At 43.1% G+C, this 21,433-nt stretch overlaps 1 protein-coding gene across 1 annotated transcript in view; it reads left to right on the plus strand.

Annotated features, from left to right (window-relative positions):
• Positions 1 to 21,433, plus strand: part of LOC126092662 (nuclear receptor subfamily 2 group F member 6-like) — a 217,890-nt gene that overhangs the window by 80,463 nt on the left and 115,994 nt on the right. The window contains exon 5 of the mRNA XM_049908384.1: positions 18,888 to 18,913. Coding sequence (XP_049764341.1) covers positions 18,888 to 18,913 — 26 coding nt within the window. The remainder of the gene's footprint in view (positions 1 to 18,887; positions 18,914 to 21,433) is intronic.

Here is a 21,433-nt window from a genome sequence, read left to right on the forward strand (position 1 = left end):
CGAGAACTAGAGGCTCGAGAAATTCTCGGTGCGCTCGAGTCGCCACGCCTCGCCATCCCATCACTGCCTCCTAGAGGCCTTCAGTATATTCTTTCCACCCATCCGCTCACTCCTTTGCGTTTCTGAGTGGTATTCCCAGTGCACTATTAATATTACCGCCCTTTCTTTCGTTTCAGCGAAGGTGTCGTGTAACGACGTAAGTTCTTTATAAATGATTTTCGTTTGGCATATGACCATGTGTAGACTTCGTCACCTACGTCAGTTACAACACACTTCAAAATTATTTATATTCTTTTTAAATTGTCTCAGAATGGTTCTTGAACGAAACTGTAAAACATCATTTGAGTCGTATGCGCAGAATTACGTCACTCGAACCAATTGGTTTGCGTGAACTTTTTCAATTTAGATTTCGTTTGTTTCTTCTCAGAAATTATATTGACACACGTTATCTTGATTTAATCGATATTAGAATCACACATTGAATAAACTTTTGAGATTCAAAGTTGCGATGAACGCTGTCAAAATTCAATAATCTTGTCAAATATATTATTAATCCATTCACATAATTCTTCATAAATAAATCCTCAGAACACGTATTTCAACTTTAGTAGCATCCACTAGTTTATTATCTTCCTACATACAAACGTGAACCTGAGCCTTGACGAGACAAAACTAACATTTTCAATAAGATTAAACTTCCTATGATATCATTGTTGTACAAAAAAATTACATATTTTCATTTATCAATTTTTAGAAGCACGACGCAACAACTCCGTTCCTGGATCTTCTGTTGCTCTTTGGCTGTCGACCCGCGACGTATAGTGGCCAGCAATTTTCTCTCTGGTCCCGGCAGCGAAGATGCTGTCTCCGTTCGTTGCGCCGCCCTCTCCGTACATGAAGCATAAAAAAATACAAAAACTTTAGACAATTCACAACCATTACAAAATATTACAAAAAATACATAAACAACACTAAATTAAACTTATATTCACCTGCAAACTGGGCTGACACTGGTGGATGGATGACGCTTCAATTTCGTCCCACTACACCATCCGCTCACTCCTTTGCGTTTCTGAGTGGTATTCCCATTGCACTATTAATATTACCGCCCTTTCTTTCGTTTCAGCGAAGGCTGTTTTGACTTTCCTATATGCTGAGTCTGTCCTTCCGACAATCATTATGTTTTCGATTTCTTCACATTTTCATGCAGCCATTTCTCCTTAGCTTCCCTGCCCTTCCTATTTATTTCATTGCTAAGGGACATGTATTATTGTATTCCCGATTTTCATTGAACATTTTTGTACTTCCTTCTTTTATCGATCAACTGAAGTATTTATTCAGTTACCCGTAGTCTCTTCGCAGTTACGTTCTTTGTACGGAAGGTTTTCTTTCCACCTTCTGTAACTGCCATCTTTAGAGTTGGCCATTCAACTGAACTGCCTACTTATCTATTCCTTATCGCAGTATTTATAGTCTCAGAGAACTTCAAGCGTTCCCCTTCATTCCTTAGAACTTCCGTATCTCACTTCTTTTGGCACTGATTATTGCTGACTATTGTCTTTAAACTTCAGCTTACTCTTCATCACTACTACATTGTGATCTGAGTCTATATATGCTCCTGGATACGCCTTACAATCCAATCTTCGGAATCGCTGCCTGACCATGAAACCTAACTGCAATCTTCCCGTATATCCTAGCCTCCTCCTTTTGTGATTCGTGAACAAATTATTCGCTATTACTAGCTCAAATAGATTGCAGAACTCCATTAATCTTTCTCCTCTCTCATTTCTTGTCCAAAGCACACATTCTTCTGTAACATTTTCTTTTACTCCTTCCCCTACAACCGCATTCGAATCTACCATGACTACTAGATTTTCATCTCCCTTTACGTTATGAATTACCCGTTCAAAATCCTCATACACTTTCTCTATCTCTTCATCTTCAGCTTGCGACGTCAGCATGTACACCTGAACTATGGCTTTCGGTGTTAGTTTGCTGTCGATTCTGATGAGAATAACCCAATCACTGTTCACAGTAGCTCACTCTGTGCCTTCCTTCCTAATCATAAGGAATCCTACTCCCGTTATACATTTTTTGTTGCTGTTGATATTACCCTGTATTCATCTGACCAGAAATCCTTGTCTTCTTCTCATTTCACTTCACTGACCCCCACTATATCTAGACTGAGTCTTAGCATTTCACTTTTCAGATTTTCTAGCTTCCCTGCCACGTTCAAACTTCTGTCATTCCACTCCCCGACTCGTAGAATGTTGTACTTTCGTTAGTTATTCAGTTTTTTCTCATGGTCACCTCCCCATTGGCAGTCCCCTCCCGTAGACCAGACTGGCGAACTAATCCGGAATCTTTTACCAATGGAGAGATAATCATGATACTTTTCAATAACAGACCAAGTGTCCTTTGGATACACAGAATGTGTCTTTAATGCAGTGAGTTCCATTTCCTTCTGTATCCCCACACCGTTGATGATTGCTGATTCATCCACAGCCTAATTAAAAAGTGAAAATCAAAATTAATGTTGTCAAATCTCCTGCTTAACGATAACATAGCCGGCCGTGGTGGCCAAGCGGTTAAAGGCGCTACAGTCTGGAACCGCGCGGCCGCTACGGTCGCAGGTTCAAATCCTGCCTCGGGCATGGGTGTGTGTGATGTCCTTAGGTTAGTTAGGTTTAAGTAGTTCTAAGTTCTAGGGGACTGATGACCTTAGAAGTTAAGTCCCATAGTGCTCAGAGCCATTTGAACCATTTTTGAACGATAACATAATTGTGCATGTACGCTCAATGATGTAGGAGGATGCTGTCTATAAAATGTATTACGAACAAAGTTAGTAGTAAAGAAGTGATAAATTAAAACATCAAGCATGATGCTGTAGTTTTACTAAATGAACAGCGAAAATGTATTAAAGGATAGATTTTCTCCCTCCATTATTTTGTGGGTTCTGTGCGTGCGTGTGTGTGTGTGTGTGTGTGTGTGTGTGTGTGTGTGTGTGTGTGCGTGTGCGATAAAATGTTTCAAAAATATTTGAAACTATTTGTAAAGTGAGCTGAAATCGCTCTATTCTCAAATACTGCATCAGTATATGCACCTTGAGTTACGTTGCCTCATGGCATACAACCCTACACATTTTCTAACTTGAATACTTGTCTTATTGTGCTAATATTTAAAATAAGATTATTGACTACGTCTTAATGAGTAAATCAGGACAGAAATTCATACGCTTGCATTCAGTCAAAAATTGTATGAAACACAGAAAGTCATTTTTTCTTTTTTTATTTCGTTCATCATGTTAGACGACTCAGGAAAGTCTGCAATTGTGTCACTCATGACTTAAATAATGAAAACTGCATTAGTTACTTATGTTTTGATCCTTAGCACAACACGCTGTATTAATGCGAAATAGGAGGGAGTGTGCTACGGACATGATACGTGATTTGGTGTGGCAATTATTAAAACATAGGGTTTTTCGCTGCGACAGGATCTTCACGTGAAATTTCTATCACCAACTTTCTCCTCCGCCTGCGAAAGGATTCTGTTGGCACCCACCTACATCTGGAGAAATGATCATCATGCTAAAATAAGAGAAATCAGATCTCGCACAGAAAGAGCTGTTTTCCCATGCGCCTTTCGAGAGTGGAACGATAGAGAATTAGCTTGAAGGCTGTTCGATGAACCCTCTGTCAGGCACTTAACTTTAATGAATTTTATTTACAAGAAGATGGATTGCCAATGGGGTCTCTAGTTTCAGGAGCCTTAGTAAACCACATTGAAGAGATCATTTTCACAAAAATAGTAGCAAAAGAATTCAACATATTATATTGGTTCAGGTATATGGATGAAATCCTCTGCTTAATAGATGAACCACAAACAAAAATTGAAAAACTACATACTGACATCAACAAGATACATAAAAATATAAAATTCACAATTGAGAGAGAACAGAACAACCAAATTAACTTTCTGGATATAACAATCAAAAAAGAAAACAATAAGCATATGTTTGAAATTTACCATAAACCCACAGCAACGGACATTATCATTCGCCAATCCTCGAACCACCCACACGCACAAAAGCAAGCAGCACTTCGACACATGCTCCATAGAGACACATGCTCCAGTACCGCTCACCAAAGAAAGCTACCAAAAAGAATTAGACATAATAATGCAGATATTACAAAATAATGGTTACAATAATAACACAGTCACAAAGCTAAACAACAAAATTAAAAGTAAAATGAAAGAAGAAAGCTCCTAACCACAGATAACAACACAACAGAACCCAACACAAACACGCAGTCTCATAACAACTACACAGGATAATCAGAAAAAGATGAATGAAAACACAAGATGGTACACAATGACATACAGACACAAACTCACCCATAAAATCGTCAACATTTTCAAAAGACAGGGAATAAACATAGCACACACAACAGACAATTCTATACAAAAATACACCCCAAAACTGACAAAAAACAGAGACATATATCAGGAAGCAGGTATATACCAGTTATAGTGTAACACTTGTGAAGACACATACATAGGGCAAACAGGGAGAACATTTGATGTCAGATACAAGGAACACATGAGAGAATGGAAGTATGGGACAAACCACTGCTCATTGGCAGAACACCTAAGAGAATATGACCACAAACCAACCACTAGAGAAGATGACATGAGAATAATTAGAATCAACAATAAATAGCACCTTCTGACCATGCAAGAAAATTACCACATACATAAAACCAAAACAGAGGGGAAAATCCTGTTGGATGACCAAGTACACATGTCAAACTATTCATTATTTACACTAATAGATAAAATAATAGAATAATGTTCGCAAAAAGGATAAATATAATAATACGGTTCAATGTAATCATAATAAAACCCAACATCCTTACACTCACTCATCCATGAGCCTGTCCCAGAATATTGAAACGAAAAGTCAAAACAGCTGTCACCAAAGTTTTCAGCCACTCGCTAACAACTAGTATAACCGCCAACCCCCCCCCCCCCCCAAAAAAAAAGAAAAGAAAAAAAAATCGGCTCTATCCCCCCCTCTCTCTTTCACTCATACGCACACACACGGTATAAACGTCATAAACAGAAGTTAGTAACGAACATATACTTCGTTAGGGTGGCAACACATAGGTAAACATACCAAAGACGATGAAACACGTAGTGGAGTCACAATATTTAAGCTGTGACAAGAAGTGCACGACGAAATAGTTGTATCAAGTGACAGAAGAACGATAGTCCACCACAAAGAAGAGTGAGAAACATGGTGAACAGTGTGTGGATAGAGAAAACACAAAGATGTGAATATAGAACAGTGATAAAAGTGGTAGTGCGACCTCCAGACCAGATGTGAGGAAACGCAGATCAGCAAATCGTAGGTAATAACATTTTTACAAAAATCGCGAAGTGAACTGTTTGATAATCTATAACTAACAAAACTGTATCGTTATAGATCCCACTGATGATGCCTTAGAAAAGGAGAAGGCGAAACGCGTATGGGATTGATAAAGTAACTAGCAGCAGGAAAAGGCGGTTTGATTTGCAAAACAAGTACTTAACTTTGAATTGCAGGGTAACCATGTAGATATAGATTTACATGTAGGTTCTCGAATACTGGATGTATAGTATTTAGGGTAATTTGCGTGGCATGAGGCGCTGTCTCAAGACATATACACATTCTCCAACTTTAATATTCACTCTGTTAAACATTTAACGCAAGATTCTATCTCTTAATGAGTAGACTGTGACAGCATTTTAAATATTTCAATTTGATCAATGAAATGAAATGAAATGTCGTGTGACTAGGACCTCCAGTCGGGAAGACCGTTCGCCTGGTGCAAGTCTTTTGAGTTGACGCCACTTCGGCGTCTTGCGTGTCGATGGGGATGAGATGATGATGATGATGATGACAACACAACACCCAGTCTCTGAGCGGAGAAAATCTCCGACCCAGCCGGGAATCGAACTCGAGCCCCGTGGTACGACATTCCTGCGTGCTGACCACTCAGCTACCGAGGCGGACATTTGATCGATGACTATATGAAACAATGAAAATCAAATTTTTGTTGCCCCTGGAAGGCATTAGATAGGGAACTTGGAACCGTTTCAGCAGTGTAGATCTACAGTGTGTTTCAAAAATGACCGGTATATATGAAACGGCAATAAAAACTAAACGAGCACCGATAGAAATACACCGTTTCTTGCAATATGCTTGGGACAACAGTACATTTTCAGGCAGACAAACTTTCGAAATTACAGTAGTTACAATTTTCAACAACAGATGGCGCTGCGGTTTGGGAAACTCTACAGTACGATATTTTCCACATATCCACCATGCGTAGCAATAATATGGCGTAGTCTCTGAATGAAATTACCCGAAACCTTTGACAACGTGTCTGGCGGAATGGCTTCACATGCAGATGAGATGTACTGCTTCAGCTGTTCAATTTTTTCTGGATTCTGGCGGTACACCTGGTCTTTCAAGTGTCCCCACAGAAAGAAGTCACAGGGGTTCATGTCTGGCGAATAGGGAGGCCAATCCACGCCGCTCCTGTATCTTTCGGATAGCCCAAAGCAATCACACGATCATCGAAATATTCATTCAGGAAATTAAAGACGTCGGCCGTGCGATGTGGCCGGGCACCATCTTGCATAAACCACGAGGTGTTCGCAGTGTCGTCTAAGGCAGTTTGTACCGCCACAAATTCACGAAGAATGTCCAGATAGCGTGATGCAGTAATCGTTTCGGATCTGAAAAATGGGCCAATGATTCCTTTGGAAGTAATGGCGGCCCAGACCAGTACTTTTTGAGGATGCAGGGACGATGGGACTGCAACATGGGGCTTTTCGGTTCCCCAATGCGCCAGTTCTGTTTATTGACGAAGCCGTCCAGGTAAAAATAAGCTTCATCAGTAAACCAAATGCTGCCCACATGCATATCGCCGTCATCAATCCTGTGCACTATATCGTTAGCGAATGTCTCTCGTGCAGCAATGGTAGCGGCGCTGAGGAGTTGCCGCGTTTGAATTTTGTATGGATAGAGGTGTAAACTCTGGCGCATGAGACGATACGTGGACGTTGGCCTCATTTGGACCGCAGCTGCAACACGGCGAACGGAAACCCGAGGCCGCTGTTGGATCACCTGCTGCACTAGCTGCGCGTTGCCCTCTGTGGTTGCCGTACGCGGTCGCCCTACCTTTCCAGCACGTTCATCCGTCACGTTCCCAGGCCGCTGAAATTTTTCAAACAGATCCTTTATTGTATCGCTTTTCGGTCCTTTGGTTACATTAAACCTCCGTTGAAAACTTCGTCTTGTTGCAACAACACTGTGTTCTAGGTGGTGGAATTCCAACACCAGAAAAATCCTCTGTTCTAAGGAATAAACCATGTTGTCTACAGCACACGTGCACGTTGTGAACAGCACACGCTTACAGCAGAAAGACGACGTACAGAATGGCGCACCCACAGACTGCGTTGTCTTCTATATCTTTCACATCACTTGCAGCGCCATCTGTTGTTGAAAATTGTAACTACTGTAATTTCGAAAGTTTGTCCGCCTGAAAATGTACTGTTGTCCCAAGCATATTGCAACAAACGGTGTATTTCTATCGCTGCTCGTTTAGTTTTTATTGCCGTTTCAAATATACCGGTCATTTTTGATACACCCTGTACCATCAGCATAGAACAGGAGAATAATGAAAGCTGGCTGGGTTAAAATCTTGCTCGAGCCTTTGGCAGGAGGACGACTGGATTTAGATGGCAAGAATTGGGCGGGGGCGCGCTTCGGCGAGTGCTCGACGCCACTTGCAGGCGTTTTGTGGGCGCACTTGCAGCTGAATGTTGACGCAGAGGCGTAATAGGGGCGGCAAGAGGCGCGCGAGTGGCTTGTACTACCGCCCCATCCTAATGAGGCGCGCCGCCGGCTGAGCAAACAGCCGCTGAGTGACAGACTTCACAGCCGCGCGGCGCGGGGGCGCTAGGGGAGGAGCGGGCGATGCGATACCAGGCGAGAGGACGCACACCGCTGGATTTGACGGCTCCGATGATTCCCAACCCGATAGGGGATAAAACCCCGCCGGCGGCCGCCCTCGCAGCACCGCCCTCGCCCCCGCAGCACTCCTTCACCCCCACTCCGCCCCCGCGGGCTCGTCTGCGGTTACTGAATAAATGAAGACTTCCCGCCCGTCGTCGCTGCGTCACGACTCATTGCGTCACGCCGGCTGCTCTTCTCGCTGCCCTGCTGCGGTCTGCCGGTAGCGCAACTGATGGTAACCCGACCTGGGAAGTACACACAGCCTCTAGTGCTTCCAGTTCTCGATTATAATGGCGTTATTTTGCAAGGAGTTTTGCACGAGAGCGTGTCACACCGCACCCTCCTGATCTCAGTCGATTTTGGCTTTCGTTCATACACTACTGGCCATTAAAATTTCTACACCACGAAGATGACGTGCTACAGACGCGAAATTTAACCGACGGGAAGAAGATGCTGTGATATGCAAATGATTAGGTTTTCAGAGCATTCGCACGAAGTTGGCGCCGGTGGCGACACCTACAACGTGCTGACACGAGGAAAGTTTCCATCCGATTTCTCATACACAAACAGCAGTTGACCGGAGTTGCCTGGTGAAACGTTGTTGTGACGCCTCGTGTATGGGGGAGAAATGCGTACCATCACGTTTCCGACTTTGATAAAGGTCGAATTGGAGCCTATCGCGATTGCGGTTTATCAAAGTGGCTCTGAGCACTATGGGACTTAACATCTATGGTCATCAGTCCCCTAGAACTTAGAACTACTTAAACCTAACTAACCTAAGGACATCACACAACACCCAGTCATCACGACGCAGAGAATGCGGTTTATCGTATCGCGAGATTGCTGCTCGCGTTTGTCGAGATCCAATGACTGTTAGCAGAATATGGAATCGGTGGGTTCAGGAGCGTAATACGGAACGCCGTGCTGGATCCCGACGGCCTGGTGTCACTAGCAGTCGAGATGACAGGCATCTTATCCGCGTGGCTGTAACGGATCGTGCAGCCACGTCTCGATCCCTGAGTCAACAGATGGGGACGTTTGCGAGACAACAACCATCTGCACGAACAGTTCGACGACGTTTGTAGCAGCATGGACTATCAGCTCGGAGACCATGGCTGCGGTTACCCTTGACGCTCCATCACAGACAGGAGCGCCTGCGATGGTGTACTCAACGACGAACCTGGGTGCACGAATGGCAAAACGTCATTTTTTCGGATGAATCCAGGTTCTGTTTACAGCATCGTGATGGTCGCATCCGTGTTTGGTGACATCGCGGTGAACGCACATCGGAAGCGTGTATTCGTCATCGCCATACTGACGTATCAACCGGCGTGGTGGTATGGGGTGCCACTGGTTACACGTCTCGCTCACCTCTTGTTCGCATTGACGGCACTTTGAACAGTGGACGTTACATTTCAGATGTGTTGCGACCCGTGGCGCTACCCTTCATTCGATCCCTGCGAAACCCTACATTTCAGCAGGATAATGCACGACCGCATATTGCAGGTCCTGTACGGGCCTTTCTGGATACAGAAACTGCTGCCCTGGCCAGCACATTCTCCAGATCTCTCACCAATTGAAAACGTCTGGTCAATGGTGGCCGAGCAACTGGCTCCTCACAATACGCCAGTCATTACTCTTGATGAACTGTGGTATCGTGTTGAAGCTGCATGGGCAGCTGTACCTGTACACGCCATCCAAGCTCTATTTGACTCAATACCCAGGTGTATCAAGGCCGTTATAACGGCCAGAGGTGGTTGTTCTGGGTACTGATTTCTCAGGATCTATGCACCCAAACTGCGTGAAAATGTAATCACATGTCAGTTCTAGTATAATATATTTGTCCAATGAAAACCCGTTTATCATCTGCATTTCTTTTTGGTGCAATAATTTTAATGGCCAGTAGTGTAGTTGTAGGGAACCGACAAAAATTTGCATGTTAGAAGATATTCATGTCTAAAGTTCAGCCACAGAAAAAATAACAAAATCAGTGTCTGCTTATAATGTCGGATTGTTGGCCACTTGGGAACTGTTTATGTGATGTAAGGCGAAAGCGCAATATAGTTCTTGACGTGAGAGTAATCTTCGGAATTTAATCTTAAGTAAGTTGCGCCTGGGCAGTAGGCAGCTTGCCGCTCTTCTATGGAGTCTGTGCCCCATACCTTCGCCAGGCTACAGCTGAGCATTAAATACACTGGTGTGCAAAACACAAGGACGAAATTAACTTTCGGATGATGTGTCACTGCCAAGTAATATAGCTCGACGAAACATGGACTATACATAGAAAGAACTGTTACGCTATAGTACAGAAAGTAGCTGAAATAAATAGTGCAAAGAGACGAACAGAAACTTTAGTTCAAAGACAATAATTACACAGAAGTGACCGCGACTTATGATGCTCCCCTGGACATGACAAAAGGCGGGACGTGGTTCCTAATAGGGTGTGTGATCACCACGGACAGCAATGTATGCTCTGCTGGCCACAGGGTCTGTAAGGACTTTTTGTAGTGGTCCGTTCCATTTCTCCACGAGCAAAGCTGACAACTGCTGGTGCATCTGAACGTGCTGTAATAGGTCTCCCTAACACATTCCACACGTGCTCGATGGGATCTAAGTCGGGGGAATGGTCAGTCCAGCCAATTTTCCAGATATCTTCTCCTTTCAAGAGCTCCAAGACCACCAAAATAATCGTGTTTCCAATGCTGGACGTACCATCGTGTGAAGAGGGTTGTGAACACGTAAGGCATCCAGGAACATTGTTGGATATGATCGTGGCCTATGTGCTATGCTGTGGGGAGCTATAGTGTTGCAAGGGCGCACTGACCTACAAATTTGGACGCGCTACACTCTCCAGTCAACGTTATTTTGACACCGTGCCCCTACGTCATGTGCGTCTTTTCAGAGGAACATTCTTCCTGACTTTGTTTTTATGCATCAAAATATGCAACCCCATCGAAGTGCGTAGGTGGAATAGTTCTTTGAACAAGTGGATATTCTCTGGGGACTGGCGTGCCCGTTCCCTCGAACGTGTAGGATGCATTGTGGAGATTATTACAGCTCGTCCATATCCACCAGAAACCATCCAGCAGATGTCAACCGTGGTGGTGGGAGATCGGAACGCCCTACCACAATAACTCCTTACCGACTTTGTGGCCACCAGGGGAGCATGGCTCACAGCACCGTCCGTGTTGATCACACACCCTATTAAGAGGCTTGTACCTTCTTTCTTAATGTCCACGGAACCGTTATGAGTAGCAGTGACTTCAGAGTAATTGCTGTCACTGAATAAAAGTGTCATTTCTCATCGTCTCACTGCATATTTCCTTCAGTTACCATCTGCACTATAGCGTAGCAGTTCTTTCTAGGTACGGCCCAAGTTTCATCGAGTTACGTTACTTAACATTGACACATTGTACGAAAGTTACTTTCACCTTTACATTTTGCGCATTAGTGTCGTTCTAAATATATGATTTTTTTAAAAATATATACAACCTTAATCAACTCCTGCCATTTTTCCCTGCACTGCTACTTCCAGCGTCAAGTTAACTATTTCTGAACGCCGTAGCAGATGTCCTATTAACCTGGCACTTATGCTTGTGAGTGTCATTCATAGATTCTTCCTTACTCCATTTAGTACTTCTTTGTTTTCTGCTCTATCTTTTCACTTCATGTTTTACATTCTTAGACAAAATCATATTTCAAGCGCATCCAGACACCTCTCCGGACTTTCAATGTTCCACGTCTCACTACTCAGTTACAAAATAGATAGGCTAAATTTTAAAGCCTTACTGTTGTAATCTATCATCAGAACCTAATTATTCCGTCGCAGCATTTTTGGCAGGAGCTGTGAAGAGAGGCGAAATGTATTATGTATAATAACATCGCCTAAAATACAGTGCAAGTCTCTTCTCAAATACAAAGTGTGTTCAAAAAGTAAGGTGACTTTATATTTTTATGAAAAAACTTGTATTTATTCATCAATATTCATGTCTCTCCCTTCAACGAAATCCCCCTCAGGTACAATACACTTGTGACAACGCTTCTTCCAATCCTCGAAGCGCTTCTCATAAGCACTTTTTGGTACAGCCTCTAATACTTCCGATGATGCAGTTTTTATTTCCTCAATCGTTGAAAATCTTCGTCTTTTCATAGGTCTCTTCAGTTTTGGGAACATGAAAAATTCGCAAGGGTCCAAATCTGGTGAATCAGCGATGAATGAGCAGTTGCATTGTCTTGATGCGAAAGCCACGAATTGTTTTTCCACAATTCCGGACGTTATTTTGTATATTACTTCTCGCAAACGGCGCATAACGTCAAGGTAATACTCCTTATTAACCGTACGATCTTGAGGCAAATATTCATGATGCACTACGACACGGTAATTGAGCAAAACTTTGACATTTGAATGAACTTCTGGTGCTTTTTTCGGTCTTGGCTCTCCGGGATGCTTCCATTGGAACCATGGGCTTTGGTTTCGACTTCATAACCCTAAACGCATGCCTCCTCACCAGTTATGACCCTTTTGAGCAAGTCAAGATCATCATTGACACGCTAAAAAACGTCTAACCTTTCTACCTGTCCAAAACAAACAAAGTATGCTGTGCACTTGAAACTGTGAACATATGTTCGGGACATGTGTACTAACATAACAAAAAAATGATCGATGATCGAATGTACGTTGCCCGCGCAATTTGAAAAGTCACCTTACTTTTTGAACAGCCCATGTACGAGGGGCGTTTGAAAAGTCCGTGCAAAAATAAAAACTACTTCCGTTTTTGGGGTAAATCTTTTTTATTTTTCTACATAGTCTCCTTTTAAACTTATACACTTCGTCCAACGCTGTTCTAATTTGTTGATCCCTTCCGAATAATAGGAATCGTCCAAGTCTGCAAATTAGTTATTAGTTGTTCCAATCACCTCCTCGTTTGAATAAAATCTTTGTCCCGCCAGCGATTTCTTCGAATTGGGGAACAAATAGCAGTCCCAGGGAGCCACGCCTGGAGACCAGGGAGGGGATGTGAAACCAGTTGGAATCCTATTTCGATTAATTTTGCTATCACAACTGCTAAGGTGTGTGCTGATGCATTGTTGTGATGGAACACGACTTTTTTGCAGTCCAATCGCCGGCGTTTTTCTTGCAGCTCGGTTTTCAAACGATCCAATAACAATGAATAACATGCACCTATAATAGTTTTACCCTTTTCCATTTAGTCTATGAGGATTACCCCTTGCGAATCCCAAAAGGCAGTCGCCATAAACTTTCCAGCCGAAGAAATGGTCTTCGCCATTTTTGGTGCAGATAACCCATTTTTTAGATTGTTGTTTGGTCTCAGGAGTATAATAATGTATCCATGTTTCATCCACAGTGACGAAACGACGCTTGAAGTCCTGCGGATTCTTTCTGAACAGCTGCAAACCATCCATGCAACACTTCACACGAATCCGTTTGCGGTCAAGCGTGAGCAATCGCAGAACCCATCATGAGAATAGCTTTCTCATGTCCAAATGCTTATGCAAAATATTATGTACCCGTTCATTCGAAATGCCCACAGCACTAGCAATCTCACCCACCTTAACTCTTCTTTCATCCACCACCATATCATGGATTTTATCAATGATTTCTCGAGTCGTAACCTCCACAGGGCGTCCAGAATATTCAGAATCACTTGTGCCCATATGGCCACTCCAAAAATTTTGAAACCACTTATAAACTGTTCTAATCGAAGGTGCAGAGTCACTGTAATTATTTATCAAGCTTCTCTTTAGTCTCATGAGGCGTTTTGCCTTTCATAAAGTAATGTTTAATCACCACACGAAATTCTTTTTCGTCCATTTTTTGACAAGCACTCGACTTCCTTGATTCACACGAATGCCAAACACAAATAGACCAATATGGCTGAACTTGGTGTGCGTTCTTTCCAAAGATGCTACAAACTAGACATGACCTCGATACACACCGGTGGTGCCATCTCTCTGACTTTGCACTGATTTTTCAAACTCCCCTCGTATGTGCTGCCCTCCAATTGTCACATTTTTGCACTCTTCAAAGACATTGTAAGAGGTCCATGATTAAAGAATTTGTTGCTAGCACACTCGAGTAGATCTAATTTCGATGGATTGCTCATGCACTGCCTGCGATAGGTAAGCTATAAAAGAATCTTAGACCAGAGAGCAGCGTTGTCAGCAGTAGGAACTGTGTAGCAGTAGGAGTGAGTAGTAGCTAGCAGTTGTGTGTGTGGAGTTGGCTGGGCCGGTCGTGGGGAGCGATGGCGGAGCCTGAGCGTTGTAGTATAAGGTAAAAGCAGCCTCGCGCATATGTAGTATTGTTATATCAAGTCCCATGTAAATGTGTCTAAAGAATCTGTTAATAATAATCTTTCTCATAAAAAGTAACTTTTAACAATCATTCATTTCAATTTAAAGAATTTACTAATTTCTCCAATCCTTGGTCATCCCGATTATTGAAAAGAAAAATCAGTTGTTTCTTTTTATACATGAAAAATTTTTCTGGCACAGCCGAGTGCAATGCTGGCCGATTTGTCATGTATAAAAAGAAACAACTGATTTTTCTTTTCAATAATCTGGATGACCAAGGATTGGAGAAATTAGTAAATTCTTTAAATTGAAATGAATGATTGTCAAAAGTTACTTTTTATGAGAAAGATTGTTACTAAGAGATTTTTTTAAAACATTTACATGGGACTTGATATAACAATAGTACATATGCGCGAGGCTGCTTTTACCTTATACTACAACGCTCAGGCTCCGCCATCGCTCCCCACGACCGGCCCAGCCAACTCCACACACACAACTACTACTCACTCCTACTGCTACACAGTTCCTACTGCTGACAACGCTGCTCTCTGGTCTGAGATTCTCTTATAGCTTACATATCGCAGGCAGCGCATGAGCAGTCCATCGAAATTACATCTGCTCGAGTGCGCAAGCAACAAATTCTTTAATCATGGACATCTCACAACATTATGTACTGGTGCTTGCACGTGAAGGTACCACAAACTGGCGGGTCATTTCGGCAGAGAAGAGAATCAGAAGGCAAAAGGCGGCACACAATCCGACGACGAGTGTCAGGACTTCATTCCGTCTCAATGGATGGAAAGAGATATGCCACAGCCGAGTAGTTGACTTTAATGACAGCAGCTTGCTTGTCTCACTTACGTCCACTGTTCCCCGCCGGCCGCGGTGGGCTAGCGGTTCTGGCGCTGCAGTCCGGAACCGCGGGACTGCTACGGTCGCAGGTTCGAATCCTGCCTCGGGCATGGGTGTGTGTGATGTCCTTAGGTTAGTTAGGTTTAAGTAGTTCTAAGTTCTAGGGGACTTATGACCTAAGACGTTGAGTCCCATAGTCCTCAGAGCCATTTGAACCATCCACTGTTCCCCAGTGACGCTTGATGCCGCGTATCGATGGTGCCTCTGCTTGCAAGGAGGCTATATGATTTATTACTGTAAGTACTGTACAAACCTCTTTGTCTGTTGCGTCCACAAATTCTTTGCCCAGTTGCCCCTACGCCTTTATACCAAATGGGATGTCACTTCTTACGTTGGATATTGTATGGGATGTGGGGTGTGCTGGAGGGACGGAGGATTCTCTGGTTCGTACACGGAGTGAATATTTTGCAATGCATTAAGGTAATCAAGACAGACGAGCAGTCTGCTGGCTTAGATACACCTCTTTTCCGCAAGTGCCCTCGAGAGCACATGTGCCTTTGTATCATAGTATGTGAACATGTTCTAAAATATTTAGACTCGTCGTCCTGCCATTGCAAATCTGAATCAACTCTTGGCCTGGTGCATAAAAGGAGACACTGGTACATTGAGGACGAGATAGTCTTCATTGTTTAAAATATTTGTAACTGCTTTTATATATCGTATTTTCACTAATAACCGCTCAGTGATTGAAATATGCATTACAAATTGCTCTTTGGCAATTCTCGTTTCTAACTCACTGAGATTTCACATAAAAATCCCATTGTGTTGATGTGCTGTACTGAAATGTGGGACTTAGGGAAAGCAGGAAAAGGTGTGGACAGGGCCTAAATCAGTTACCGTTGGTTGCACAGAAAACACATACACTTTATTTTAAAAAGGCTCTCAACAATCATTTTAAAAATTTTACTACACTGACAGCTGAAGGCCTTATCACACGGTAATATTCCAAAATTTTGAGGCCAAAGGCCACCAACAATAATTTCAAACAACAAACGGCTGAAGGCCTGAATTGGAAGTCAGAAGGACAATTCCGAATAGCACATAAATACTCGGTTTTAAAACAACTGTAACACGGCTGAAGGCCTTTCTGTAAAAGAAATGAAATTATTACTCGGCTGAAGGCCACAAACAATTTCAGATAATAAACGGCTGAAGGCCTGAATAGAAGTGAGGAAAACAATTCCAAACAGCACTTTTAAAATCCATACCTTGCATTTAAAACAGGTTTGCTTAGAATAATTTATTGTAACACGGCTGAAGACCTTATCACGAAAGAAGTGAAATTATTCCTCGGCTAAAGGCCACACCAACAATAATTAGAAAATTACAAATACCTTTAAAACAAACAAACATCACAATCTAGGGAATCAGGACAAGCGGTTCTCAGCAAGTGTTCCAAGTGTCGGCCTGGAAAGGTAACTCAAACATAAGGTAAGGTGAGGCAGGCAGTCAAGAGTTGTACTCACGTAACAGGATGGCAACTCAAACAAGGGGCAGCTTAAGCGCCGACCGACCGACTCACCAATCCGCCTAACGTCCGATCACCGATACAACGATGGAATACTTTTAGGGAAGGGCAAGAGCACTGCGTCTTCAGAAAACACCAACACCGAAGAAAATAGTAGAACCAAGGTAGACTCTTCACTCATCTTAAACGTCCAGGGTTCGGTGTGCAACGAAGTCGCTCTCGCAGCTACCCGTCCTCGATCCGGCAGTGGCAGCTCGCCGCCAGCGATCCCAGCTTGCCCTCGCGCTATACGGACCTACTCGCCGCTGCGCCTCAACCGAACTGATGTCCGTTCGCAGCTCCCTCCAAATCCAGTACGCAGACAGCATTAAAATAACTGCTCATTCAAAACCTCAAGATACGCACGGGTCCGGGAAAACAATTCCGCCAACAGCTCACAATACTAAAACCACTGTGGAACAACACAGACGAATTACAAGTCGGCACAAACACAGAGAAGCCAGAAGCGGTCGGAAGACCAAAAGCACGTCGTCCGCTGCGGACCAACCGAACGAACGACCAACCAACGATTGTCCCCACTCAAATCAGGCACGGGAAAGATCCCAGTATAAATCGTCGACTGATAACTTTCTGCCATAAGGGCACTTCGACGGGCGGACACATGCACACAGGTGAAAATTGCATTACACGAATATCACGGTCCATTCAACTAAGGCTCGTTTCACACTGGGACACTTGTGACGGTCACCGGTGACGGTCACTGATAGAGATACATTCGTTTGAATTGGAGCATTCACACCGGGACACTGCACTGAGTCACCGAGTCACGGTGACCCAGAAGTGACTCACCCTCGCCACATGTGACGGACACGGACACTGTGTTCGCTGCGGTCACCGCCGGACATGCATTAGCTTGTATTGGAGTGTTCACACTGGGACACCGATCAAAGACACAGCAGTGCAGAGTTGCCAACAGACAGGCAGCCGTTGCTGAGCCCAGTGGTTCTCCACACAGTGCAGCCGTGAGTTTAGAGTTCATCAACACAGAAGATTTTATAAGTGAAGTGGAAAGTCGTCCCGTTATTTGGGATATGAAAAGCGATGACTACAGTAACAAAGTCATGAAAATGAAAGCGTGGCAAGAAATTATTACGAAGTTTGTGCCTGATTTCGATGAAAAGAGCATAGATGAAATAAACAAAATTGGTAAGTTCTATATTCTTTTTTCACTTTAATACCGTATTTTCTGGACCACAAGAATAGCGAAATATATTTCCTACCCCTGTACGAGGCTAGGAGGTTAATAACCTACAAGGAGAATGCTATCCCTCACCCCTTTTCTTTTGCATTACCAATAGCAAGTGTACTGTTATGCAGTCTTAATGCGAGAAGAATGGACAAAATGGATGAGCGCAGAAACCATGTACTCACCCCTACAGGGCGAATGAAAGTAAAATAAAATAAATAGTTTTATTTCAACATTTTCATAACAAAATTAAGGGTACGTCTTTTCGTAGTCTAATAAGTCGCTCCGCCTTATGGTCCGAAAAATACAGTAAAATGATTATTCAAAACAACAATAATTTACGCATATGTTGTTACTATAATAATGAATTTTATTTATTTACCATAATACTGTTGACTTACAAGTTTTTGACACCCGAATGAGAACAGTGCTCGTGCTTGGGTTCTGTTCAATTAGGTACACACAACTGTAATACAAAAAAGTGCATTGTAATTATAATTTTAATTGCAAGTTTTAATCAGTTCAGTGAACGCAACAGTATGGTTTGTTACAGTTAACATGGTAATAATTGAACACTGCACATTTCAAATACAATTCCAATGAACGTTTTGTCTTCATTCTCCTCCTCCTCGTCCTCCTCATTACAAGTGCTAACAACAGTTCCTCCTCGCTCGAGTCCATTTCACCAACTAATCAGTTGGCAACAGCAGCAGTGTGGGACACCAGTGACCCAGGAGTGTTCGCCACAGTCACCGGTGACCGTCACAAGCGTCCCAGTGTGAAACGACCTTTAACTCGCTGAATCCGGACCTTGTCGTGGTCGTGCGCTCTCGCGACCACATCTTCCGTCGGACAGTGCGTGTGTGTCGCCAGCGGCCGTGCGAGTACTGGCTGCCCGGACCTCACTGTTGTTCCGTCCCAACTGCTCTCGCTCAACGCACGACGACCCGGAAATACTCAAGTGCACCCCAAAGATGGTAACGCAGTACGCGCTATCGATAAGCGCTGCTCCTGCCACTCACGGAGAGACAAGGCGGGCAAGCGTGGTGACGCCAGTGAACACACTAAAAAAACGAGACGCCACTATCGCTATTACAAGATGCCAAGCTATGAACGCATCAACGCGAGCCGCACACGGCTCAAGTACGTAAGTTAGAGAACTTCAGCGCTGATGAACTCTAGCTGTAGTTTCTCCTTTTCCAGATTTACACTCATACGCGTCATTTGCTTGACTCTGGTCTGTAGTGAATCATCATCGACTATAATGCTACCGTAGATACACCTACATGTATACCCCGTAAGCGGAGAATACTTTGTGAACAACTGTCACTTTGTAACCTCCCCCTCACTTATCGACCTTAATGACAGTGAAAAATTAAACCGCGTGTACCTAATGGAAATTTGGGAAAAGCAATCGTCACCGAGGTTAATTTGTCGGTAAAGAGGGAGGAAAGGGTTACATCTAAATGAAAGGAAAAATGCTAATGAAACTGGTGGAAATTAATTTTGAAGTAGGGGTAAAGTTAATAAAGAAAATAAATGTGCGACCGTTACGTTAACAATCAACTAGCGGTAATTAGATATTTGAGATTTGGGGGAAATTACGGTCGCCAGTCCTAAGCACAATTACTATAGTAACTGAAAAAGAAAGATTATTACACATATAATTAGCACTAGAAGCGTGGCAACTGAAGGTTGACTAGTGTGAAAACTGAAAGTTTGTCAGAAGTAAAAATTTCGCTACACTCTGACTTAATTTAGCAAAAGAATTAATAAAGCCGGAAAATCGAAAGTTAATTTAGTGACTGAAGTTAATAGTGAGCTTTCTTTCTGAAGCACATCGAAATTCAGTAAAAAACGGTTAGTCTTGGACTACCTCAACAATCATTTCAAAAGCTACTTGAATCTACGCAATTTAGAAATAAGGGATCTAACTTTGAACTTGAATTAAATGATACTGAACAATTAACAATAGTAAAATTTAGTACGTACCAAGCTGAGCTGCAGTCACAGGTAAGCTAAAATACGGTAACAAAGCTCGCACTCTTAATTTGTGCTTGTGTAATCTGAATATTGTAGCCAGCTATGAATACTTTAACTGAACTTTGAAATTAAAGTAGTGAAGTGGAATAATGCTGGCGTTTGAATTTCAACGACACTCGGGTTCATTCCGGAGAAGGAAGGGACCCTGCTTGGTAATGCAATTGGGACAATGAGCAACAAAAGTTCATGCTACGTTGCTGTAATTTAGTTATGATAATGGAACAGTTTGAGAAGCTGAGGTCTGCCATACAGTTCTAAAACTTTACGTGTTTCCAGTCTTCCTTGTTGGTTGATTGAAAGTTTGAAGCCGTCGATCGAGGAGGTGGCGACAGTCACTCATTGTCGGCCGTCACTGTTGCAGAAGCTGGATGTTGGCGCGCCTTCTTCTCGACACGGTCACCAGGCGAAACGGGCTCTTGACGTGCGCCAGCTAATGCTTCCCGTCCGCGACACCATGTCAGAAACTATCATCGCAAGTCGAGCGCAATTACATGCTGCCACACCCCGAAAGCGCGGCAACTCGCGGGAGCTTCACACAACACACCTGCTCCACTCGCTACTCCAGCCAGACTCTCTCTGCCCGCGCTCCACGCGGCAGAGTTAACCCTCCCAAAGATCCTACACACTTTGATTCTTCACACGACCTATCGATGTAATCGTTCGATAGCAGTTTTCCCTAGGCAAGACCCAGCGTAAAAATACAAATAATATTTACGAAACAAACCAATTATACATCGACATAAATGCATAAATATATATATACAAATAGTAAAACAATTACAATATGTAAAGACACAGAAATGTCATATATTCAGGTAACAAAAATAAGGAAAACAAATTTATAGTACAATAGATGGAAATAGGAGGATATGCATTTCCAGCGTTACAACTTCCCCCATTTCCCCTTCCAGCTGAGAATGATTTGCCGGAAGAACGATTGCTGATAGGTCTCCGAGGGAGCTCAAATCTCTCTAGTTTTACCTTCATGGTCTTTTCGAGAGATATACCTAGGAGAAAGCAGTATTCATTGACTCTTTTTAGAAATGTACGCTCTCAGAAAGTTAACAGCAAATCACACCGCGATGCAGAGCGCCTCTCTCACAATGTCTGCCACTGGAGTTGGCTGAGCACATCCTTGGCGCTTTCGCGCTTCCTGAAGGTGAGTAACGAAATGTGCTGCTCTTCTTTGGCTCTTCTTGATTTTCTCTATCATTCATATCTATTACGGACCCCATAACTGACGGCCAATGTTCAAGTATTTGTCAAACGAGGGCTTTGTAAGGATTCTTCCACTGAATTTCAGTCTGGCATCTGCCTTACCTGAGATTAGTTTTAAGTGGTCGTTCTGCCTGAAGTCATTCCGTACGCGTAATTTTAGATATTT

This window comes from Schistocerca cancellata, chromosome 7, assembly GCF_023864275.1.
Source record: "Schistocerca cancellata isolate TAMUIC-IGC-003103 chromosome 7, iqSchCanc2.1, whole genome shotgun sequence".
Taxonomy (NCBI): Eukaryota; Metazoa; Arthropoda; class Insecta; order Orthoptera; family Acrididae; genus Schistocerca; species Schistocerca cancellata.